The sequence below is a fragment of the Notothenia rossii genome, assembly GCF_949606895.1.
Source record: "Notothenia rossii genome assembly, chromosome: 11".
Classification (NCBI taxonomy): domain Eukaryota; kingdom Metazoa; phylum Chordata; class Actinopteri; order Perciformes; family Nototheniidae; genus Notothenia; species Notothenia rossii.
The window spans coordinates 55,379,374-55,407,296 of NC_136910.1; the positions used below are offsets into that span (position 1 = coordinate 55,379,374).

The window sequence follows — 27,923 nt, forward strand, 5'->3', positions numbered from 1 at the left end:
ACCTTGTTGTTCCTTTGTGGGGGTCGGGGTGCCCACTTGTGCAGCAGGATTAGGGAAGTCGGCAGTAGGCTTTCCATTAACAAAATGCTACAAAGATTAAAGCAAAATATAAATGAATGATTGCCTGTTGGCTTTCTTGTTTGTACTTTGACCACAGACTAATAACGGAGCTCAGCTGTTCAGACATTATTATGCATCAAGTGATATACATGGTCAAAACGGCCTATAAGCACACAGCTTACAGCTGTAGTCGTGTGACTTTAGCTAACGTTCGTTAGTGAAATTAGTTAATTAAATTAGTTAGTTAATTTGTGAATGTAATCTTTGCTAGCTAGCTAGCTACGTTAGCACGTATTTACCTTCGAGCAAACGTATTTGTGTTTGTTAATATTCGCCATATTCAGCTGGGCATGGGGCCTGCCGCATTTCTTTATCCACTGGCGGCATCTCTCCTCTCGGGTTTTGGGTTTAGGAAACGGGTAAAAATATCACCCCCCCTCCCCCTAAGCTTATGGAATATCTGCTATCCGATTTGCAAAGACCATAAGCACAACGCTTCACCATTTTCGCAATGAATTTGAACGCTAAGCTTGTCGGACTTCCACAGGGAGAGCCGCGCACGTGATCGAATATGATTGGACAACGGGCATTTAGGGGCGTGGCTTTGCGAAAGGTCAATTGTACTGTCATTTGACATTACTCTCACGTTCAGTTACTATAGCGGGCCCTCTGTGAATCGCAGAGATGGCCAGACGAGCTTCTTTCATGTAACCCTTCACATTCAAACAGAGACTGAACAGGCAGATTCGAAGGATTTATTTCTTTGGAAATTAAATTGTAAATACAATTAAATCAAGTTTTTTTCGGTAAAACTAAGGAAAAATATAACAAAAATAATATTTAAAAAATATATATTTAAAAAAAATAATATATTTTTGTAATGTTTTTAAATATTATTTTTTAGAATATCTTAGGCCCTCACAGAGGGCCTAGAGGGCCCTGACGGCTCGCCACTGGGGAAAACTAACCTTGGATGATGGGTTAGTAGACTAAAAGCTTTAGGAATCCAAAGTACAACATATAATAAGTACCCTGTATCAAGATTGATGCAAAACAAGTGATATTTGACCTTTTTAGACAGATTTAGCAAAAAAAAAACCTCTTCTGGGGCCATTTGGGTGGATTTTCCTTATCTCTGGCCCCCCTTGCTCGATTTTGACATGTGACATCTCTTTCTGACCGTTAGAGCCAATAGAATCGAAGGGAAATCGTCCCGCACACAATCATGTTAAAAAAACAGATGGCGTCTTTGCGCATTCAATCTTCCTACAGAGCGTAGGAATGGTCTGCTCTACTCTTTGAAAACGGAATTGCAGTTTTATTGCTTATAGGTTATCAGAACATTTCAAAGGGGACACAGCCACATTGGATATTAACCTATGGATTAACTACATCATCGTTGTTATCGTTTTAATGTCATTGAAGACCAGTTTTGACCAGACAAAACCAAGGTAAGCCATGTTAGCGTTGTAGGCTACCTAGCGCCACATGTTTTGATGTAAGTTTTTGTTGATAACGTCGCGAGTTTGTATCTTTCAGTGTTGAGGTGGGCACCGTTAGATTCTGTGTCTTCATGATCATAAACAATGTGTTGGATGTGCAGCTAGGATAAGTAATAAGGTAGCTAGGAGTGATTTTCGGTGCAGTAATAGGTTAGCATTTTTTGCTCGGGGCTAATTCATAGGCTCACTGTTAGCATTGTGTGTTTTTTTTGAAAAAAGAAAATGAAAAAGATCAGTTAAATGAGTTTTTTCCCATTATATGGATATAAAATATTCATAGTTTATTAAATATTAAGGTTCCTTAGATGTTGTTTCCTGCAAATGACGCGATTTCGGGCCCGGCACCGGGTCCGTGGGGCTTAAGAGGTTATTGCTGGAATAAAGGTTATAGTGGGTGAGTGAAATTATTAACTAAGATATTGTTAAAGAGGTGAAGTAGGCTCCCATAGTGTGAAGGTTTCACAAACCAAACTCAAATATCTGTCAAGTATATGGCATCAGTTTAAAACATTGAACCCTTTTACAGTATCTTTCAGAACCTGTCACCACTCCATCAACAAATTATCCTGGACTTCATCACAATGGCAGATTTCATAATTATGTTATTCATACTAACACATAATCAGTCACGTAAAGACAACCATTCATTTAGAAAATTAGCTATCGTTATGCTATAGACATTATACATGCAACAAATTATGTTTAGTTATTAACTATTATTTACTTTAATTATTGGCAAAAATACATGCGTGCACAAACAGGCCCTATACACATGCACTAATGGAGAGGTGTCAGATGGGGTTAGTTGGGTTTGGTGCATATGAGGCGAGCTGGCACCTCTCCAGCTACATTAGATTAGATCAAACTTTATTGTCATTGCAAAGAGTACAACGAAATGCAGTTTGCATCCAACTAGAAAGGTCACAGTAAAGTGCATGAGGTTAAAATAAATTCACATATCAGATCAATTTTCATAAATGTACAAATATTAATACATGTCTTTTGTTTTTGGTCTGCAGAAGTCACGGTACTTATCATCATTACTCTCACAGAGATCATCTACTTTATTTACGCGTCAAGTCGTAGCCATATACCATATACATTGGGGGACACACATCCCCCCCAATATTCAGATACGCTCAAAATGCTTTTTGGGCGGGTGTCTGGGAGGAAGTTGGGGTCTTTTGATTTTTGATTGAGTGGCAAGCAGCTAGTGCAAGTCGTGACTGTAAAACAAAAGGGAAATAAAATGTTCCTGTTTCTACTGAAATTGCGTGGCACAGACCTTTCTATGGATTGAAATGCTTTAATATGATGATGGTTATAGTTGTACTTTATTAATTAACAGGTTTTAAAGTATCCTATGTGTTAGTGAATTTTTTAATATGTTCCTTTAGAATGGCAGGAAATTAGTATTCAAATTTTGATTTAATTTTTGGTCACCCCCAATGTTAACTCCATGGCTACGGCCCTGCAATTTCAACCCAGTCTCACAAAAAAACTTGTAATAACTACGTTGGTCCACAACTTGGGACGTAGTATTTCTACAAAAACGCCTCTGAAATTGTAGGATCCCTACCTTTTTTTTCACTATTCACGTGATCTTCAATTTTTTCCCTGCAGAAAAGAAAAACATGGCCGACCTTCGTTTTATTCTCGGTGGAAAATGCCTATTTTAAGGTATTTATATTAAATATTTACCGTCCGTATAATATTTATATTTATTATATATTTAAAATAAATTATAAAATTAAAATATATTTATATTTTATATATAAAAATAGATCTCATGTTACCACTCTGTAAGCCAAGAGTTGTTAATTTAGCAATGCCTTAGCTTGAAGAACAGGAACACAACTAATGACAATAGCATATGGTGGTATATTATTTAGATATTCACACCTTTATCAGAAGAACCAAACCAACATAAAATGTGCTCACAGACAGGCCAGTTCTGTCTCATTTATCACAATTATTTTTGACATGAGATCTTCATATCGTCCTAGTTTTTTATTTAGTTTCTAGATTTGTAAACAAATCCATAACCTTTGAAATACGTTACCACTTCACAGCACGGTGCGCTGAGTTCTTGTAGTTGAAAAAAGCCCTAGAAGAACAACTTGGTGTGGTGTGGAGGGGATGTAGGAAGCAGGGGCAGGTGGGGAGAGATGGGGCTTCAAGGTTCAAGGTTATTTTGTTTTAAATGTGTCTTGGAGATAAGGATCAGCTGCACACAATAAAATACAGTATAACACAAAACCAATAAGACACACGGTGACACATGTACAACACCTCACATTCAACAAGCATCACCTAAAATGGCCAAATCCAATTAACCACTTAAACCCTCTGTTCTTAGAGAAACGGATTCGAGTTGCAACTGTACTTTGAAGCAAAAAATAAAAAAATACTGTACTAGGGGAACCAAAGGGAAGTAACAAAATACAAAACAACCGGGCAAATGAAAAAAGGAGAGGAAACCGGTTTGTGAAGCCACAAGATGGTCTTTTAATAAATCAAAGAAATCATGTTACATGTTCATTACTGCCAAGTGATAGCTTGTAAATATCTGTTTGATGGCACACCAACAATCAATCATCGTCCAGCCTCAGCTTATCCATGATGGACAACAGCCTGTTCAGTGTCCTTCTCTCCACCACAGCTTCAAAGGGGTCCAGCTTGATGCCGACGACAGACCCAGTTTTCCTGATCAGTGTATTGATCCTGCTGGTGTCAAAAAAATATCTGCTGTAATACACAACACATTATTTATTCCTAAACTTGCAGAAAGAAAAACTAAAGTGTGACATTTAATCACATATTTATATATCAATCTTATACACCTTGAATTCTTGTTGGCCAATGATACACATACCCTTGAAGATGAGCTGGGAAGTTGAATATTGTTGGCACAACACCATCTTTAAGCCGGACAGTCTGCCCCGTCCTGTCAAAGTCCTCACTCCTGAAGTGTCCAAAGGAAACAAAACCATCCCTTCTGAGGGCAACTTCCCACTGCAACTTCCCACTGCCTCCTGCTCTCTCCGGTTTTGGGAAACCTTAAAAACATGAGAAAGGTAGCCAGATATATAAATTATTGTCAACATTTTCTGCCCTTCTTTCAATAATGTCACCTATGTTATTGAGTGGGATGCCACCCCTCAAAATCTCCTGCCACCCCATGAATATTTTTCTAGATCCGCCCCTGCACCTGATTCATACTGTATGACTGTACTGCAGTTGTGCATTCAGCCAACAGAGGGCGCTGTGACACAACCTTTTCAACATTTATACCATAAAAACAAACACATTATGGAACTGTGAATTTGCAGCTATTGCAACAAAAGCACTGAAAGTCAGAAATAAGTTTGTAAATACGTTTGAAGTATTTCTCCTTTCTTTGACTCCCCTGACTATTTCTGTCCTGCAAAACTCCTTTCAGATTTGTAAATGTAGATATTTGGGATTTTAACTAAATCTGTCAGTTAAAAAATATATTTGTTGGCGTATTCTTACTTTAAAGACACATGTTTGTTATATATGGTTGCAGATAAATATGTACTATTACCTTTATTTCAATAGAAACATGCAGGACTTAGACAGCCCGTGATTGGTGGAGAGGCTGGTGACGTCACGGCAGCAGTGCAGCCAGTGTGTTTGGAGAATAGGGAAAGTTTGTCCATAGATAGATGATCCGCTGCCGGAGAGACTGAACACAGCTTCATGACTTCAGCTTTGTTTCTGATGGGCTCTAAGGAGGAACACACTACAATCCTTCATCTCTAACTGTACAAACTCCACTGGATATATCACCATCTGCACTGAGGAGGGTCCATGAGGATCACTGTTGTCTCATAGATCAGGTAAACATTTCTCTTCAGAAAGCAGCCAGTCTACCTGCATGTCTGGCTGCTGATTGTGTACGTTTTGTTTCATGTTCACATCATCAATGCTCAGTGGAAGTTGTCGTTTTTTTTTTTAAAGCTGAGGAAGCATATGAACAAAGTGTAAAAAAGACTCAGAGAAATGGAGGAAAATATACATTTTGGTTAAAAAGTGGGTAAAATAGGTAGCTTTTAGTTTGATAATTCAGCCAATTTATCCATATATATATATTCTATGTGTAGCCTTTACACTGTCTTATATTTGTCATATGTAGCTCACTGCATTAAAAAAAGGATATTTAATGCAGTGTACTTTTCAGAGTGCTTCTATGGCTTTACATATCCAGCATGATCAGCCAATTAGGCAATAATTAACAATGATAATGTATATATTATCAAAGCTGGATATGTAGTAGTTGTTCCATGTTGTTGTTCAATGCTTATTATGAGGCTGAACAAAGCAGCACTCAGCCTATAGCTTAAGGGGGTTTAGTCCCCTCAGTTATTGTTAAACTGGGCACACACACACACACACACACAAACACACACACACACACAATTAAGATTTTCCTTAAGTAGATCTCGGTCTCTGTGTTTTTCAGCTGCTTTTCATTTTCGTGTTATGCCACTACCCAATCACCTGCTTATGTGTGTCATTTTTTCTTATGGTCAAATTGGGTGATTTTCTTTTCTTCTTCTCTAACGTATCATTAAAATAGTGGGGTAGGGTAGAGTGCTGGACTTGGAATCAGGGGGTAGCAAGTTCGAGCCCCACTGCAGTCAGCATGTCGTTGTGTCCCTGAGACACTTCACCCCAAATTGCTCCTGTGGGGGTTGTCCACAGTATAAGTTGCTTTGGATAAAAGTGTCTAACAAATGACATGTAATGTAATGTAACATGAATCAGTCCAGTATGAGGCCCTTACACATGGCCTTTGGATGGGTGGATGAAGCTTTAGCCAGCTTGCTCAATAAATCCACCCATTTATGTGATGTCAATTAAGTATGTTAGCTTTCTTTAACATATCCATCCACCGCCACATCCTCCTTTACTTCTTTTTTTAGTTACACATGTTTACTACACCCACTTGAGACCAACGCTGAAGTTAGACCAACACTTTGAAACATGGACAAATTAAGAAAAGTTGTTTGTTTGGTTTTTGAGCCTGGCTTTGTAATGGTATCAAAAACAGTGGGATTTCAGTGATACAGTTATCGACGAATACGTTCCTGGTGTTGTGATAGTTTGTCACACAGGGTTACTGACCCAGAGAGCGTCCTTTATAAATCCATCACATTCATAACAATATTTACTGAGGTGTAAATCAACAGGCGTGTTGGAGATGGACGCATTAAACGTACAATACATCAAAAACTCTGCTGTGAACTCACTCATGATTTACCAACACAATTAGAATCAGTGTCTTTGTCTAAAACATTTGGATATAAGAGCAATGGGTTCATCGATCATCTTTTTTCTTTATAGCGCAGAAGTCCGTCTGGATTATATTATAATTCAGTTCAAATGAGGTAGGAATCAAATTATTTTGGCTACCATTGTGCTCATAAAACACGGTGACTGTAGGATCCTCAACATGTCCAAAATAGGGAATTCTACTTAACAGGAGACATCATCTGTTCTTGGCGGTGTATTTGATCTGCTGTAAATCCATATTTAAAACTCTGGACACAGCAAACAACAAAACATTTGGTCTGAGGAAATCCTTGTGCTTAATTCGTTATATAATTCATGATAACTTATTCTTTCTTTGTCCCATCCAAGTGGCTCCAAACATCCAGGTCTTTTTATTTGGTTCAAAGAAATAGAGCCCATAGTGCATGATAGTTTAAGGAAGTGTGTCAATCTTGCACACTGTATGAACACATGTATCCCATCATGAGCTGGACCTGCACAGTGAACAGAGTGAGACGTCCCTGTAACGAGTTGCCCTGCAGTAATAGATGTGTGTCCCTATCTGTGGTGTGAGCAGAGCATTGATTGCAGCATGTTTCCTCAGGGAGCTCTCGTTCTTCTCAAGTGTTTGTCCACTTCAGCTGTTGGCGGTACAGTTGTGGTGCATATCTAATCTAATCAGGTCTCAGGAGGGAAAGAGCTGTTTTCCAGGAAAAATGGTTGAAGATCCATTTCTCCAGGCTTGGTTTTACATTTACAAGATGTTCGTGACTTCTTTATTGGGTTGATAGTTTTATTTCCTTCTTGAGTGTAGCTCTCCGGGCTGAATTGGATTCTCTTTTCCCACAGAGCTTTGCAAATCACTTGCACTACATGTTGCCGCTGCTTTTAATTGAAACTGAGCGGTTGTGTTTTGTTTTTGGAACATTTAGGGAATCAGTGTCTGGGGACTTTGTCCTGGCTGGTTTTCTCTGTGTATGCTGCTCGGGACGTATGTGCCACACAAGCGTACACAGCTCATGTTCGGAGAAACCTTAAAGAAAGGCATCAGTAAAATGGAACTTCTGTTTGAACTATTCATATCTTAAACTGCACTGTAACTTTTTATTCATATATTTTTTATTTTAATGTTTATTTTATTATCTTTTCTTTTTAATTATTGTTTTTAAATGCCTTTTTCTGAATGTCTTTCATTTTTGTAAAGCACCTTGAATTTTTTTCCCCATTAGCTTTTGCTCTCGACAAAAGCTACTCTTCCTGGGGTCCGACACTTAAAACAATACAAGAATAATACAGCAACATTTAGGACATAAGTCCTGACATCATTAACAACATCATCAACAACAACATGCGATCAAATTCAATTAGGGTTCACAGCTCACAAGGGTACATGGTCATTAGTAGATGGCCCTTTGGACTCTATTTCAGTAAGGTAGTTTGGCAATGAGTTCCATTCCTTTATATCTCTATAAGACACAGAAGATTTCAGAAGATGTGTCCTGGGTTTAGGTGCCAGAATTGCCTTGCCTTACATGCGGAGGAACGATTGAAAAGAGTCAAAGAAAGAAAGACAGAATTGTCCAAAATCTAAATGAAAATGACATTTTAAAACCACCCAAAAGACACTAGACTTGATCCTGAAGCCAATGTACAATGCCTTGTCTTTTTATGCTGCTGTCATCTTATCAACAAGTGGCTCTGAATGTAGATGTATATTCAATTAGCTACAAAAACCAGAGAGCTACTTTCTGTGTTTCAGTTTCTTTCTGCTGCATTTTTCCTAACTTTTAAATGATATTGCTGAGAAAGTAGAGACAAAGAATGAACTTCCCACTAGTCCTTTGCAATTTTGAACCATTGACTCTATGCTTTGGCTTTAGACACCTTGTCTTTTCATTGCTCTTCAGAATGCACCACCTGTTCCCGTTAAGAGTAGTTAGGGACTCATTGGACAGATGAAGAGACAGTAATGGGTCTAATAACTGGCACCTGCCACAAATCCCCCCCAAGCACCCGGAGTGAAACCGTTGAACTACTTGTGTTTGGTGTGTTGGGAGCATACCAGTGTGATGTGTTTATTACAGAACGAACCAGTGCTCCCAGTATGTAGCCTGCCAGTGAAATTCACTTTCAGTCTCGTTTTTAGATCGAGTGCTAATGTGTTTTGTTCCGGTCTGTCCGTCAGTAGCCATGGCCTCTGTCAGAGTGTCTGTGAGGCACTAGTAAAACTGAAATGGTTTCAAAATTGACATGCACTTAATTTAGCTCATTTTTTGTAGTTTAAAAAATAAAAATTACATGATTTAAAGCCAAGAGGTCAGATCTTTGGGAGATTTTGTAATTGTGTTCTATGGAAATCTCGTTGAAGTTGGAGGTCCTGAATTAAAGCACCTTAAGTGCTGATAAGGCAATTTAAAATGGAGGATGTGAAAGTGCCAGTTGAAGTTTCTATGCGGAAATAGGTTGAAGTGTCATGTGAAGTGTGTGAGCATGACTTAGCATGGATACAGTAATTGCCTCTTGTAACATTATGTCATTAGGCCTAATGATCAGCTACATCAGGTGCAGCTCAGCAGTGACAAAGAGTGTGTGTGTGTGTGTGTGTGTGTGTGTGTGTGTGTGTGTGTGTGTGTGTGTGTGTGTGTGTGTGTGTGTGTGTGTGTGTGTGTGTGTGTGTGTGTGTGTGTGTGTGTGTGTGTGTGTGTGTGTGTGTGTGTGTGTGTGTGTGTGTGTGTGTGTGTGTGTGTGTGTGTGTGTGTGTGTGTGTGTGTGTGTGTGTGTGTGTGTGTGTGTGTGTGTGTGTGTGTGTGTGTGTGTGTGTGTGTGTGTGTGTGTTCTGTGGGATGACACCTACTGTGAGCTGTTTCCCCAGTGAAAGTGAGGCCGGGAAAGTCCGCTCACACTGCAGAAGAAAAACAGCTGACTGTGTTAGATGAAAGCCAAAACACAACACAACACAACACACACACACACACACACACACACACACACACACACACACACACACACACACGGCAGCTGTGTTTTCGCAGTTAGAGGTTTCAGTTAGCCAACATGAAGTCACAAGTATTTTGGAGTAAACATTTCAGTTTCTTTCTACATCTTCCAGTGTACACTGTCACCACACAATGTGTTTCATGAACACAGAAGGATTGTTTCCCACATGTTTATGATTTGTTGTGATTGCTGGCCCTACTTGAGTCACGTAAAGTTGTTTTTTATTCTATACCAGCGCTATTCCATTTGTTTTATCTTTACATCCTCTGTATGCCAATCAGTTTAGCACATCATGGCTCAGCCTGTGGTCAGAGTTGTATCCCATAATTGGTCGAAGCTGTATTTTTTTCAGGCTAACATCCATTAGTCAGCTGCAGGCATCCCTCCTCTGCTTCTGCTTCAGCTGTTGTTTGTCAGGAACAACCAAAGAGCCTGATGGGAGAGGGCTGCTTCTGCCCACTGCTCTGCCCCCGAAAGAAAGTTCAAAAACAAACACAACATCCTAAAAAGTTTCATTTAAAAACACCCTAAATGCCAGAATTATAAAATGTTGGTTGTCATCCGCCCTTGGATTTCTTATTAATTTGAATTGGTTCTACAAGTTCTGTATTGATCATTACGACATGTCTGTTTTTTTGTAAATCAGTGTTTTTGGCACAGTTGTGCTTTGCAAACATTATGACACAGAGGTGATGCTGTCCGTGGGGTCATGCACATTTGTCCTGGCAGATTAAACAGATAAAAGAAGGGAGATGAGTTTGGCACCGTTCTTAAAAAAATACACAAAATGGATGTATCCGGACGTAAAGGTAAATTAAACAACATCTTTGGCTTCTGGATGACCTTGCGTGGCAGCTGAGGTTCCCTAAATACCCATCATGTCAGGCTTTAAGGGAAGAGTTTGTGCCCGGATTAATCAGCTTCCTGCTAGGAGCTATAGGCCATAATGCCTTTGGGTCCCAACATATTTGTTCCCATTGACTCGCATTCGGAAAGCGACGTCTGTAAATCAGCAGATCTTTTTGTATGTTAACCCACTACTCAGTATGAACACTTGGATAACCCTTATTTAAATCCATGTTGAATAGGTAAACGCCTAATCCAGAGTTATGTTCCCTTGGAAGGCGGGGCTTAAGGAAGCATTTTTTTTACCCTTTTATGAAATATGATTAATGAAACAGCTTATCGGATGGTTCTGTGTAAACAAACCATGGAGACGTCCAGTCCTCTCTTTTTCTGTCTGGTGCATTGTGGGACCGATGTGCCCACCAACCATCATTAAAGTGTGCTTGTAGTGTAAACAATACTACGCTCTAAACTTCATTTGCAATTAGTATATAATGATAGAGAGAAATAGAGTGTGCAGTGCTATCATCATGCGGGGATCGAGATGACAACCCATTTTGTTTTCATTGTGTTTTATAATGTTACCTTTCGAAGCTCTCAAGGTCGCCGTACAAAACACAAAATAGCACAAGAACAACACAATATACACTATTTGCTAAATGCAACTAGCTTGTTGCAAATATTGCTTGAACAAGTTGATCTTTATTGATTTGTATTGTGTAATAGTTAAGCATTTATTTCATAGCTGATTTGTAGAATGGAGTAATTCTAAAAACATTATTCTGTGTCATTTAGGTTATAATGAGAGTAGTTATGTATGCTTATATTTTGAAGGCTGCTAAAGGCACTGGTGGAATAGGTATTTTATGGTAGTAGGCTCCTGAAAGGCATATTGTTGTTTACCAGGAGAGGACTTCATTGCAACCTACAGAAAATATCCTCGATGAAGAAATGATTGCAAAGACAAGGGACTTTATCGCGTGTGAGATTCGAGTCTTGCTGCAGTTTTTGTTGTTGTTGTTTAAAACCCTTCTGTCGTGTTCGTGACCGATTTACTATACTTTGATCAATTATAAATATTGTGTTTTACATTTGATTGCTTAGTTTAAGGCCTTATGATATCCTCCACAGTTGGCATTTCAACATATAAAACAGCTGAATTGAATTTTGAGTGGTTTCGTCTACTTTGTAACACATGATGTTCAGGCAGCCATAGGAAATGAATGGGTAGCACTTGATTATCCATCTGATGGTACAAAACCAAATCAACAACCATGTTAAATTGGAATACAGTTTCCGTGTCTATGCTTTGTATAATCACTACGGTTACTCATGTAAACCAGTTCTCTGAGACTTTGTTTACAGCTGAAAAGGGAGTTTAAAATGTGGTTAGAATGAATGGTTTTTGTGACCGGTCAGATTTGCCCGACAACACCAAAGTGAGGGGGGAGAACCGAACACGTCAGGAGGGTTAACGACAAATTCCCGCTAAAATATTGTCTATGCCCGACTGCTTGAAATATCTCCACGCAGGGAGTGAGGGAACAAACAACTGACCAATAAGAAAAACACAGCATTAAAGATTTCAATGCAGCTACATTTTCTCTGTGTATTCGAGAAAGCAAGATTCAAGGCTTTTATTTTCATGTGTACATAGCTACAGTGCAGACATATCAATGAAAATCTTAGGCCACAGGCCCCAAAACTGCATGTATGAGCAGAACAGTGTTGGTCCGTGTCTGTAGGTCAGCCTGTGGTTTTGGACGGACTTCAGACAGCAGAGTTCCTGCAGGGTTAGTGAGCGGACAGAGAGGCGTCACTACTGTGCTGCCTGGAACAGTGTATCAAAGCCTAATCCGCTCCATTAAGGGTTTGTGTGTCTGGAGCCCTTTCACACACACACACACAGCATGGCCCTTGTTTGTACAGCAGTGCAGTTGTCTTGGGTTTGGGGGGGGGGGGGGGGTTCGGCGTTGGTGGCTGCAGCTGTGCCCCTCTTTTTGCTCCGTGAAACCAGAGAGCACGGGCACTGCTGGCCCATAAAGAGCCTGCGCAGACACCCTGTTAGCAGCCACTGGAGACACCTCGCAGTCTACCTCCTTTGTTAGAAAAATATCACTGGTCCCCGGCTTGAGCTTCAATCTCAGGATCCATGTATCTGTGATCCTCTCCAGAATGGAAGGAGTCATCACATACAGAGCATCAACTAGTTCCTGAACAGTGTCCTTCACATGCTGATATCCAAGAGAGGGAGTTACACAGTCACTAGATGGAGGAATACCGGTTCTTCTAAGTAATCATACATCCTGTCATGAACAAAACACTGAGTTTTTAAAAAAAATCTCAAAATTCTGACTTTTTTTCTCAAAATTCTGACTTTTTTCTCAAAATTTCAAAATTCTGACTTTTTTCTCATAATCTCAAAATTCTGACTTTTTTCTCAAAATTCTGACTTTTTTCTCAAAATCCCAAAATCCTTACTTTTTCTCGATTTTTTTTTACTTTTTCTCCAAAGATTCTGACTTTTTCTCAAAATCTCAAAATTCTGACTTTTTTTCCCAAAATTCTGATTTTTTCTCAATCTCCAAAATTTGACTTTTTATCAAAATCTCAAAATTCTGACTTTTTTTAAAAAACCTTAAAATTCTGACTTTTTCTCAAAATCTCAAAATTCTGACTTTTTTTAAAAAACCTTAAAATTCTGACTTTTTCTCAAAATCTCAAAATTCTGACTTTTCAGAATACTTAACATTTTTAATAATCCCTTGTCACCGGCTTGAGCTTCAATCTCAGGATCCATGTATCTGTGATCCTCTCCAGAATGGAAGTAGTCATCACATACAGAGCATCAACTAGTTCCTGAACAGTGTCCTTCACATGCTGATATCCAAGAGAGGGAGTCACACAGTCACAAGATGGAGGAATAGAAAGCAGTATTCAATGTTTACTTCAGATTAGCTCCACGTCAGAAATGATCATGCTTGTCATATGTCTCTCTCCATAGAGGCTGAATCATCATGTTAATCACATAGCTATCATATGCCTCAAACAGTCCTGATGCTCTTCTAGGTAATCACACATCCTGTCATGTTCACAGCTACAGTTGGGATACATTTGTTAACATGTGGACTCTCATGTTGGAAGGCATTCAGTATTTCCCCCAACATGCATCAACCCTTTCAACCGTGAAGGAAAGGAGTCAGACAGAAGACAGGGGGCTAACCGCATTGGCCTCCAGTAGTTTAAATATGGGTTCATCAAGCAGCTGGAGTAATAAAGTAGCCAGTTGTTTCTCGGCCATTAAGGAAGAAAACCAGACATACTTACCGTGGACAAATCCTACAAGTCCCTCCAGAGATTTAAGTGATACTTCTCACAGCGTGTTAACATGGAGGTTCTTTTTATGTACCCATCACTGGAGACCATTCATGTATCTTTGTTTTGGCATTAATATGAACTTAACAGGTCATTTGGATTTCACACTCTATCTTAGTACAATACTCACATGCTAAATGTACATTGGAAGAGTTATCAGGTGTTTAAACCGTCCTCTTAGCTGCAACATGAGATCAAGTCTATGGATCATGAAGTCAATCTGAAGCCAACATGAGAGTTGGACACATTAAGCGAGTATTTTATCCTAGTGTTAGTGTGAAGGTTTAATGCTGGCAGTGTTAATCTGTTCCAACTTTGGATAGCGTTTCCCATATGGCTGTAAATGGAAAGGTGTTGGGGAGATAACTGGTTGGGGTTAACAATGAGGTTGAGATTAGGATCACCTTCTTCTACTTGTTCTTCATAAAGTTTGTGTGTACTTGCCTCCATGGGTCAGTTGTGCTTTCATAAATCCACCCTGAAACAAAAGCATTGAATATAGCAGTGATTTGTGAGGAGCATTATTCATCTAGATATTAGATAGCAGAGCGAAATATATATAATTGTTTTTATTTTATTTATTTGTATATGTTTTTTTAAATTTTATTTATTTGTTCTGTCTTTGTATACATGTATGTATGTAGGTACGTGTATGTATGTGCATGTGTACATGTGTGTGGGTATGTACACACATGTATGTGTATGTGTAAATGTGGGTATACATATGTGAGTATATGGGCACATGTATTACTGTTACTATTTTTTATTCCCTTATCTATAAATTTTATTTTAATATTATCTTCTATATTACTTCACATTTACCTATACATGTATCTATTTTATTTTGTTAGTTATTTAATTTACTAGCTAGGGCCGGGAGGGGGGGAAAGGGGGAAAAATATATACGTATATATATATTGACTGTATAAATGTAAACTCATTGTGCCTGACTCAATAAAAAAAAAAATATATATAATTCGGTTTGAGTTGTGTTCTGGGGCTTGTGTTCACATTTCAAATCTCTTCAGAAAAAACACTTGCTTTTCTTACGACTGAAGCAGGATATGCGCACGTCATTATGTCACCGAGTACGTCGACTTTTCCACGCAACGGCAGCACAAATTTGAGGGTGTCTGTGAATTGTAAACCCGAAAAATGGGTCTTAAATCGAGCTCCGGCTTCAAAACATCCCTGGAATTGCCTCAGTGGAAAAACACTATTTGAGGATAATGACTGCACTTGCACTCTCGTTTCTACACAACTGAATTACATGCTCAGTTTTCCTTAATCCTTTAATGATTTCTCTATGTGTGACTCGAGTGACTGAACTTGTTGTTCCTTTGAGTGAATGTCAAAGCCTCTATGACAAATATCAACACCACAAACGTAACGATCGATTCCACGTGATTTGACCGACTGAAATTCTATATTGCGATATTCACTTGAGCAAATGTAATGATTTGATGGCTTTTATATTGTCCTGGCAACGGCCTTGATGCAAACTAAGCTCTTAGCAGAAACTCAACTGTTGAAATATGTCAAGAGTATTCACCGCCACTACTGAGAATGAAAGATCACTGGTTTGTTGTTGGTGAAACCCACAAAGAAAACAGCACATGATGATTTACTGCGTGGGAATCAATCTGAACACACACACACACACACACACACACACACACACACACACACACACACACACACACACACACACACACACACACACACACACACACACACACACACACACACACACACACACACACACACACACACACACACACACACACACAGTAAACAGAGCTTACAAAAGCAACAAGCTTGAAGTTCTTCACTCTTTTTAAAAAAAAAATATTTGTATTGGTATTTTGTTTTGCAAAAGTTCTTCACTCTTTGATAAATGTGTATAAAGTGACACAGTTAAAGACGTGTAATATATTTCCATTTGATGGAATGATATAGTTTTTATTTTAGTTTTTTTTTATTCGCATGTATTTTCCAAAATCTTGTGAATTCAGCGTTGACATCATGATTCTTGTTTTTGTGCTTAGAGTAACAGATTTCTTCTCCAACTGTAGAAGCTTTGCACCTCGGACACAAACTGTCTCTGCCTCATACAGGTCTTTACTTATCATTATAAAAAGCTTTGAAATACCTAAATAACACCAGACCCATTACTTTCTGGACTTCTGTGATTTAGGTAAACCAACGACCTCAGGTGTGTAACAGAAGACTGACTATCTGAAGGTTTGTGCTCAAACGACAGCCAGTAGAGAAGTGAGCTGACTACTACGACCCACGTTAGTGTTAGTCAAACATTTACATTGCTAGGCTAAAGGCACCACTTTGGTAAGGGTCCCATTAAAAAGTGTGGGACTGCTGTGTTTAGTGGTGAGGCAAAAGAGAAGACTTCAATGAGGAAACATAACAGCTTAAAACATTGAAGATTGAAGACATTTTCAGCCTTTAGCATGCAGAACTGAACACAGTATACATTTACTCTTCCTCGAAAACACACACACACACACACACACACACACACACACACACACACACACACACACACACACACACACACACACACACACACACACACACACACACAGACAGTAGGAGTTAACCTCTTACTGGCTGCTACACACACACACACACACACACATTCATTTTCATTGTCAATAGTGATGTTTAGCAGGTTTAAAAATTACCATCATAGCTTGTTAGCATGCTAAAATTATCCTGTTCGCAGTAAAGTAATAGTTTTGCAGGGTGGTCATAATTGGAATGATTGAAAAATATAAAATGCTCACCTGATTCAAGAATCAACACTCATAATACAGTAATTCATCCCATATCTTTTATAAGTTGCTAAGATATTTTAATACATGTTAAGATTGAAAAGCAAAGACTTGAGATACACTTTACTCTGTCCCACATGTGACACACATTTTCTTTTTAAAGCAACATTTTAAGTACTTTACTAAATGACTAATTCAATTTAAATGTATTTTTTTCTATTTATATATCTGTTGAAGCTGAAACCTTGTGTCTTCTCTTGTGTGAAGGTGCAGCTCTGCGTGAGATGGCCATGTCGTCGCTCTGCCACAGCACCCTCACTCTGGCCCTGGCCCTCTGCTTCCTGCCGTGCATCACCTCCTCCCTCAACCTGGAGGACCCCAACGTCTGCAGCCACTGGGAGAGGTGGGTCACAGTACCAATTTCTTTAAAAGCATTTCACCTGATAAGTATTTGTTACACTCTGATTTTGAATGTCATGGAAATGTGCAATAAGGAAATTGAAAACCTAAGAGACAACCATCATCATAACCACTCCAACCCGACTTTATTTATATAGCACATGTAAAATACGTGGTCTGCAAAAGCACGGGAGAACAAGTTGGTTTTTTAACGAGATTTAAAAACAGTCAACAGATTAAAGTTCAATATCAATCAAGTCCGTTTTTTTGGCCCGCAACTAGATCAGTATTCTCTGTGGATTACTTTGTTCCTACAACGTCAAATGATTTCTGTTTGCCCTTTGAATTGTTGATGCCCCTGTGGTACTTAGGCTGCTACTTTCCCAGTGTTTCTGCACCTTTTTGACTTTTAATATGGCACTGTGTTACAAGTGAACTTCCTACATTGTAGTTCATTGTCTCTCTGGTACCTTAAGACCCCGACCTTACCAACAAAACCCCCCTTGCTGTCTTAAAGCCGGGCTGTTTTCAGTCTGAATCCCTCCTTTAGGATGACAGTCAGGACACGGTTAGCCTAGCTTAGCATAAAGACTCGAAGCAGGAGTCAGCAAGCTAGCTAACTGCTAGGTTAATACATGTGCTTCCACCAACCATACTTGCCAACCTTGAGACCTCAGAAATCGGGAGCCTTTCAAAATGCAAAATTGGGGGGGGGATGCTAGTGGATCGCCGGAGCTGTTACATTAACATTAACATGCTTATTGTATTTGTAAGTGCACTGCCTTGCAGCCTGTAGTACCGTCCTTGATGGAGCATATGTGTGGGCTGGACCTGTATTTTACAGGAAAGGAGTGAGTAGAGTAGTTGTCGATTTTTGTTCTGTTTTCTGTGACTATCTGCCTCACCCTCTCAAACTTTGAGTTGTGCGCGCTACTAAAGAGACGTGTTACCATGGAAACCAAACAATGGTGTAGCTGTATTAAAGTCCGAGTGGAAACAGTCCTGAATAAATCTGATTTTGTCAGAAATCGGGAGAAATGCGGGAGAAATATGACCCCGGGAGGAAACCGGGAGAGGGCAATGAAATCGGGAGTCTCCCGCGAAAATCGGGAGGGTTGACAAGTATGCCACCAACACATCTAAAGCTCCTCATTCACATTCTTAATTGCATGTTGTATCTTGTTTCTGTTTGGATACAGATTAAACAGACATGAAACAAAGTGCTAATGAGTGAAATTATACTCTGATATTTCTTGGTAAAGTGGAGGCACATTTCCCAGCTATATTGCCTTTCACGGACTAATCTGAGGAACAGCTGCACACACACACGTACACACACACGTACACACACACACACACACACACACACACACACACACACACACACACACACACACACACACACACACACACACAGAGTCTGCATGTGTTGTTGTTGAAGACAAGAGAGAGGGAAGACACCAAGCGATTTAATTTAATTGCCCAACAAAGAAAATAAGCAGTCAGTCAACATTACAGAGCAGAACATTAGCTTAGCTTTACATTTAAGTCCGGTGTTAGCCTTAACAAAGAAAACATTTTACCTTTTTAAAAGTTATTTGCCCAGATTTGTTAGAAAACCACATTATAAAAGGCTGAAAAAGCAAATTCCTTCATTACGTGCTTCCAGGCCTTATGATATAGGCCTGGAAGCACGCCATGAAGTGATTGGTAACGCTTTATCTTGTGGATTTTCCATTTCTTATTCATTTCCTCTGACGTTTTGAAAAAAGACCAGTTCAGTTTATTAAAATGTTAATTGAATTACAACCATGAGGCATTTTCTTCCGTCACCATGTCCAAACAACAAAGAATCTTATTGACATTCTAAAAACGATATATTGCAGTGAGGTTTTGATTTGTTCAGGTCTAAGTTGATTTATGCATCTCAAATAAAAGCAGCGCTTACTATGAAAGGATCCTAACATTGGCTTTTAAGTGAGGAAATTATGAATCGCCAGTTATCAGAAGATTAATCGTATTTCTTTTACAAGCAGTTTAGGTCATATATCAAAGACTAAAATGATCCTTCTATATTACTGTAAACTGAATGTCTTTGGGTTAAGGTTAAGATGGCTTTTTTTCACAGTGTCTGACATCTGATCAAATGTAAGATCCATCAATCAAGAACATTTTATTAAAGGTCCCATGTCATGGCCATTTCTACATCATAATTCCATTGTTGAGGTCTACTAGAATAGATTTACATTGTTCAATGTTCCAAACTCACATTGGTTTCTCAAACAGCATCTCTGTATAGTATGTGTATTCACTCTCTGTCCTAAACGCCTTGTTAGAGCTCCGCCCCCACCCCCTCCCTGTGAGCCCAGTGTGCTCTGATTGGTCGGGACGTTGCGAGGCTCGCTGCTCAGTGAGTTGGCTTACTGGTGTGGTTTCCGGGTCGGCGATACAGCGGGACAGCGCAAAACTCATCCTGAGCACACACAAACACTCACAGCCGAAGTAAAAACAATAACTGTGGCTTGATATTGAGAAAGAAAAAGGTTTATAAACGCTGTGAGAATGGGTCTGCAGAGAGCATTTCTCCGCGATCCCAACTCGTCTATTACCAACCAGGGAGCTCTATGCAAGTCAATGGACTCCCTGTTAGTTGAATATTTACGCTAAAGGTCCTGGTGTGTGAGGAGCTCCGCGGATCGGTCCATTTTGGTTCCGGGAAGAAACAAATGGAAAAAGGGAAATGCCCAACGAGGCGTTCTGGGGCAGCTTAGACAGGTCTTCTCTGTGTTAGAGTTTTACTCCCTACAGGGTGCACTTTGAGGGTTTTTGACTCTGCAGACCGTTTACATGAGGAGGGGCGTGATATGTAATCCTGCCGACATAAACACAAACACACACACACACACACACACACACACACACACACACACACACACACACACACACACACACACACACACACACACACACACACACACACACACACACACACACACACACACACACACACACACACACTTGAATTCAGAGAGCAGCACTTTAAACAAGAGGCAGTGGAGCTTTCTCACAGGTGTCTTTTTCCCTGACAGTTAAATAACTAAAGATTCAAAGGCTTTATTCACAATATCACACACACACACACACACACACACACACACACACACACACACACACACACACACACACACACACACACACACACACACACACACACACACACACACACACACACACACACACACACACACGGTGACCTGACTCTCTCCTCTCTTCCTCTTGCAGTTACTCGGTGACGGTGCAGGAGTCGTACGCCCACCCCTTTGATCAGATTTATTACACCAGCTGCAGCGACATCCTCAACTGGTTTAAGTGCACCCGACACAGGTGAGGCCCTGATACACACCGTACTGTGTGTGTGTGTGTGTGTGTGTGAGAGAGGACCATACCATTGTTTTTGCATGCTATGTACTTTACAGTATACTCCGTCCACCTGTGAACCATTTTCCAAATCGTACCACAGTGATTGTTATACTTGTTGTTCGAGTCAGGCAACATATGGTAATGCTTAATGCACACATCTAAATGAACTTAACAATGAGAACAATCTCTCTTCCCTTAATATAAACGGACGTAAAAGCTGTTGTTATCATGCAGCCTCCTTACTAGCTGTAGTGTGAATGAAGTTGAACTAAGACAGGCAACCGAGGCGTGTTTCCAAGAGACAAGTATCGTTATATTCATTATCCTTTTTATATCAAACCACTCAAATGCAATATGAACGGGGCAATAGTAAAGTAGTCTTATAAACAACTGAGTGTATTGTACTGTTGTATTGGACTGCATTGAGAGGCTACTCAGTGTATAAAACAATCTGAAATAAATGGTGTTACCTTAAATTGTCAACAACGAAGGGGACAGTGCAGATCAAATGAAAATGAATTACATTTAAATAAAGATGCAAGCAAATATTAAATAAAAATGGAATAAATACAGTTCCAAGGTACACAAACTAGTAGCAGCATTATAAAATGTGCTGAACATATATAGAATAGTGAACTAGCCGCCAGTTATTACATTGTTTAACTGCAAGTGTATATATTGAGCAATGTGAGATACAGTATATATAATATAACACTAGATTAATACATATTTTCAAAGTCATGGTGAACTTTTCAACTGTACACAGTCGTTGTGGTCTCGATGCTGTCAGCTGATGGTGTTGTGTGTTAGCAACCACACTGAGGTGAGATCAGCTGATTGAACCTGGGTGAAAAAGTTCAAAACCATCTCAGGGAAAAAGCAGAAAGAGGGCAGTGATGAATGATTTATGCATTTGACACGGACTCCTTTAGGCCTCAAAGCGTCTTCATCAGGACAGAATTGACTTAAAGGTCACCTATGGTGCAAAATCCACTTCTTCATGTCTCCTCTACATCAACATGTGTCCCCTCTTCTTCATGTCTCTTCTACATCAACATGTGTCCCCTCTTCTTCATGTCTCTTCTACATCAACATGTGTCCCCTCTTCTTCATGTCTCTTCTACATCAACATGTGTCCCCTCTTCTTCATGTCTCTTCTACATCAACATGTGTCCCCTCTTCTTCATGTCTCTTCTACATCAACATGTGTCCCCTCTTCTTCATGTCTCTTCTACATCAACATGTGTCCCCTCTTCTTCATGTCTCTTCTACATCAACATGTGTCCCCTCTTCTCCATGTCTCTTCTACATCAACATGTGTCCCCTCTTCTCCATGTCTCTTCTACATCAACATGTGTCCCCTCTGTGGAAAGAGACTCTGAAAGTTTCAGGAACAAAGATTCTCTCTCTTTTTGATCCATTTCTATAAAAACCTGTCTGCAAATGAGCTGATCAGATTTTGGCCACTTTATGATGTCATAACGGTGTGTTGTCTTGTGTAACCATTAGCCAATCACCAACCAAGGTCACCCCCCCCCCCCCTTATCACCTGAATCTCCTCCTAGAGCACCATTGAGTTCTTTTTAACCAAATGTCTCTCAGAGGGGCGTGGGGAGGGGCTCCTTATTTTCATCTAAAGTAACAGACAGAGAATCAGCACTTTGGAAACAGGGCTGAAACAGAGGGGATTATGGGTAATGCTGCAATGATCTGTTTGGTGTTTCAGCCAATCAGAGACAGGTTCTGTATATATCTGAGACCTGTAATATGTTGATGAAAAACAGTATAATAGGGGAACTTTAAGTAGAACTTCCTTCACTGTCTGATCCTGTGTGTGACCTCACTTCCTGTCAGGGTGAGCTATCGGACAGCCTATCGGAGAGGAACTAAGACGATGTACCGGAGAAAGTCCCAGTGCTGCCCGGGCTTCAACGAGAACGGAGAGATCTGTGCACGTGAGTTTCTCCACACACTCAGCAGCAGTCACTTTAAATTAATGATTAAAATACAAACGGACAATAATTATTACGTCTTTGATGTGAAGAGTCTGGTCATATAGTGCGGAAAATGCTCAAGCTGGGAAACCTTTTTTTGAATTTCATTTTTCAAACGCTCAAACCTTTTCTGATGATGGTAATTTTCCAATTAAAATGTCAAAAAATAAACGTTAAAACTGAAAACAGAGTCTTTGGCTTAACAAGATACTTAAGATTCATTGTCCAAAAACAATAGCCTGCACTGTTACTTCTTAAGTTAGGTCCTATATCAAGAGGAAAGACATATTCTTACTCGATATTAGACAAAAATACTAATTGTTTTTGTAGTGTATGGCTCTCAGTCACAGTCAGCCAGAGGAGGGAAGTAGTGGAGTGCAAATACTTTGTTACTATACTTAAGTACATTTCTCTGGTATCAGCACTTTACTCCACTACTTATTTTTCTGACGACTTTTTACTTTGACTTCTCACTTTTTGAACTCAAATACCTGTACTTTCTACTTCTTACATGTTGAACTCAAATACCTGTACTTTCTACTTCTTACATGTTGAACACAAATACCTGTACTTTCTACTTCTTACATGTTGAACTCAAATACCTGTACTTTCTACTTCTTACATGTTGAACCCAAATACCTGTACTTTCTACTTCTTACATTTTGAACACAAATACCTGTACTTTCTACTTCTTACATGTTGAACACAAATACCTGTACTTTCTACTTCTTACATGTTGAACACAAATACCTGTACTTTCTACTTCTTACATGTTGAACACAAATACCTGTACTTTCTACTTCTTACATGTTGAACACAAATACCTGTACTTTCTACTTCTCACATGTTGAACTCAAATACCTGTACTTTCTACTTCTTACATGTTGAACACAAATACCTGTACTTTCTACTTCTCACATGTTGAACACAAATACCTGTACTTTCTACTTCTTACATGTTGAACACAAATACCTATACTTTCTACTTCTTACATGTTGAACTCAAATACCTGTACTTTCTACTTCTTACATTTTGAACACAAATACCTGTACTTTCTACTTCTTACATGTTGAACTCAAATACCTGTACTTTCTACTTCTTACATTTTGAACACAAATACCTGTACTTTCTACTTCTTACATGTTGAACTCAAATACCTGTACTTTCTACTTCTTACATGTTGAACACAAATACCTGTACTTTCTACTTCTTACATGTTGAACTCAAATACCTGTACTTTCTACTTCTTACATGTTGAACACAAATACCTGTACTTTCTACTTCTTACATGTTGAACTCAAATACCTGTACTTTCTACTTCTTACATGTTGAACTCAAATACCTGTACTTTCTACTTCTTACATGTTGAACACAAATACCTGTACTTTCTACTTCTTACATGTTGAACACAAATACCTGTACTTTCTACTTCTCTCATTTTCCAAACAGGCTGGTTCCTTTAGTCTGAATGTGTGTTTGGTGGCGTGATCATTATTATTTAGAGTCATTGCGTGCCTATTGATTTGAACACGATCCGTGTATCCATCATTTCCTGGTCTTCTCTAAAGAAGAGGGACCAATGAAAACGTTGTCATGTTGCCGTTGTTCAGCATGGAAACATTCATTAGCTAACGATGACATTATTGTTCTATTAATATAAAGGGAGGTCAGGTACTCTTTAAAACAGCTGCTAGTTATGGGTACTTTTTACTGAAGTACATTTCAAAGCCTCTTTACTTTGACTTGAGTAAAGAAGTTTAGTCAGTACTTCTACTTTCAAACACTATCTGTACTTCTCCTTGAGTAAAGGATGTGTGTACTTTTGCCATCTCTGCAGTCAGCACACAGTGGATACACACTGCCTCCACATTATGGGGAAAGTGGGAAACAGGTTACGACTGAATGACTTTCACTCGTCAGAAAAGTCATTATATTAGTCACTTCAGTGGCCAATGAGGCTACTGTCCCCCCCCCCCCCCCCCCTCTCTCTCCCTGTCAGCAGCCAGAAGGCAGTAACAGGTGTGAAGCCCCTCTGGCCGTTGGCAAAAACAACAACTGTTGTTGAGCGGCAACAGTATAAGAAATCATTATGTTCACCACGGCCTGCTGTTCTGATGGAGGACGGCGTAATATAAGTGTGCTTTGGCGGAGATCACAGTCTGATACATGCACAGGGCTGTGATAACACCCCGGAGATCACAGGGACATTTATTTTGGAGTGAAAAGGCTCTCTTGTATAAGCAAATATCACATGTTTCTGGCAGAATTTTTTTTAGGACTGATCTTTGGGGAAACAGGGCTTTTCCAGATGGGTGTCTGATAGTAACGGAAATCAAATCGCATTGACGTTAAACTCTGTAAATGTTGCTGTGGATGGAGTCAGTGTGTCTGGCTGCTATTCATCACAATTTCCAAAACTGCTTTGAAGTTGTTGTTCTTCTTTACATTAGTTAGCAACTAGCTGGTGAACATAGTGGAGCATTTAGCATTCCCTTAGTAGAGGGTGGGGGTCAAAACTGAGCTAAGAGGGTTTTTTTGTCATATATTTTCACATGCAAAGAAATGAAAACAGAGAAGAGAGAGCAACACTTTCATAAGCATGCTTTTTATAAACAATGCTTTAAAATCAGTGTAAACCAAAATGCTATTTCGAAAACAGTCCCGGTACTTTCCAATGAACATCGTTTCGAGTTTCAAAAATAATTATTTACAACTTTAGTTACATGATTCGAAACCAACGTGTCCAATACTATTTTGGATAAAGTCAAGTTTGTATGCAATGAATTCGGAAGTAAGCTCTGTTCAAGGGAAGTGTAATTCAAAGATTAAAATATGTTATTGTCATATGCACAAAGCTACTGTTTAGAAATGACAATGAAATTCTTCTGACCTGAGCTCCTCCAACAATGCAACATACAGTATATAATAAAATACAAATACAAAATAGTGCAAGAAGTCTATATACATGTAAATAGAATATGATATGTACAAGAACAGAATATGAAATTAAATATTGTACATTAAGACGAAGTTAAATACGGTTTATTGCGGTGATTACTATTTAGATAAATAAGTAGATTGCAAGATGACAAACAAAAATGACATGTCTTTGTGACTGTACCAGAGGTGGGAAGTAATGGAGTACAAAAACTTTGTTACTGTACTTAAGTACATGTTTCTGGTATCAGTACTTTACTCCACTACTTATTTTTCTGACGACTTTTTACTTTGACTTCTTACATTTTGAACACAAATACCTGTACTTTCTACTTCTCACATGTTGAACACAAATACCTGTACTTTCTACTTCTCACATGTTGAACACAAATACCTGAACTTTCTACTTCTTACATTTTGAACACAAATACCTGTACTTTCTACTTCTTACATGTTGAACACTAATACCTGTACTTTCTACTTCTTACATTTTGAACACAAATACCTGTACTTTCTACTTCTCACATGTTGAACACAAATACCTGAACTTTCTACTTCTTACATGTTGAACACAAATACCTGTACTTTCTACTTCTTACATGTTGAACACAAATACCTGTACTTTCTACTTCTTACATGTTGAACACAAATACCTGAACTTTCTACTTCTTACATGTTGAACTCAAATACCTGTACTTTCTACTTCTCACATGTTGAACACAAATACCTGTACTTTCTACTTCTTACATGTTGAACACAAATACCTGTACTTTCTACTTCTTACATGTTGAACACAAATATCTGTACTTTCTACTTCTCACATGTTGAACACAAATACCTGTACTTTCTACTTCTCACATGTTGAACACAAATACCTGTACTTTCTACTTCTCACATGTTGAACACAAATACCTGTACTTTCTACTTCTCACATGTTGAACACAAATACCTGAACTTTCTACTTCTTACATGTTGAACTCAAATACCTGTACTTTCTACTTCTTACATGTTGAACACTAATACCTGTACTTTCTACTTCTTACATTTTGAACACAAATACCTGTACTTTCTACTTCTCACATGTTGAACACAAATACCTGAACTTTCTACTTCTTACATGTTGAACACAAATACCTGTACTTTCTACTTCTTACATGTTGAACACAAATACCTGTACTTTCTACTTCTTACATGTTGAACTCAAATACCTGAACTTTCTACTTCTTACATGTTGAACTCAAATACCTGTACTTTCTACTTCTTACATGTTGAACACAAATACCTGTACTTTCTACTTCATACATGTTGAACTCAAATATCTGTACTTTCTACTTCTTACATGTTGAACTCAAATACCTGTACTTTCTACTTCTTACATGTTGAACACAAATACCTGTACTTTCTACTTCTTACATGTTGAACACAAATATCTGTACTTTCTACTTCTTACATGTTGAACACAAATACCTGTACTTTCTACTTCTTACATGTTGAACACAAATACCTGTACTTTCTACTTCTCACATGTTGAACACAAATACCTGTACTTTCTACTTCTTACACGTTGAACACAAATACCTGTACTTTCTACTTCTTACATGTTGAACCCAAATACCTGTACTTTCTACTTCTTACATGTTGAACCCAAATACCTGTACTTTCTACTTCTTACATGTTGAACACAAATACCTGTACTTTCTACTTCTTACATGTTGAACACAAATACCTGTACTTTCTACTTCTTACATGTTGAACACAAATACCTGTACTTTCTACTTCTTACATGTTGAACTCAAATACCTGTACTTTCTACTTCTTACATGTTGAACACAAATACCTGTACTTTCTACTTCTCTCATTTTCCAAACAGGCTGGTTCCTTTAGTCTGAATGTGTGTTTGGTGGCGTGATCATTATTATTTAGTCATTGCGTGCCTATTGATTTGAACACGATCCGTGTATCCATCATTTCCTGCTCTTCTCTAAAGAAGAGGGACCAATGGAAACGTTGTCATGTTGCCGTTGTTCAGCATGGAAACATTCATTAGCTAACAATGACATTATTGTTCTATTAATATAAAGGGAGGTCAGGTACTCTTTAAAACAGCTGCTAGTTATGGGTACTTTTTACTGAAGTACATTTCAAAGCCTCTTTACTTTTACTTGAGTAAAGAAGTTTAGTCGGTACTTTTTACATTACATTTTTAAACACGAGTATCTGTACTTCTACTTGAGCAAAGGATGTGTGTACTTTTGCCATCTCTGGATTCAAGACATCTTTCATTCACCCCTGCATGACATGTT

At 38.8% G+C, this 27,923-nt stretch overlaps 1 protein-coding gene across 1 annotated transcript in view; it reads left to right on the forward strand.

Annotated features, from left to right (window-relative positions):
- The first annotated feature begins 5,173 nt into the window (after positions 1-5,173).
- The window catches only part of megf10 (multiple EGF-like-domains 10), a 74,657-nt gene continuing 51,907 nt past the window's right edge, over positions 5,174-27,923 (forward strand). Inside the window, exons 1-4 of the mRNA XM_079660178.1 lie at positions 5,174-5,425; positions 17,138-17,273; positions 20,552-20,653; positions 22,544-22,644. Of these exons, the coding sequence (XP_079516304.1) occupies positions 17,155-17,273; positions 20,552-20,653; positions 22,544-22,644 (322 nt within the window). The 5' untranslated portion in view covers positions 5,174-5,425; positions 17,138-17,154. The remainder of the gene's footprint in view (positions 5,426-17,137; positions 17,274-20,551; positions 20,654-22,543; positions 22,645-27,923) is intronic.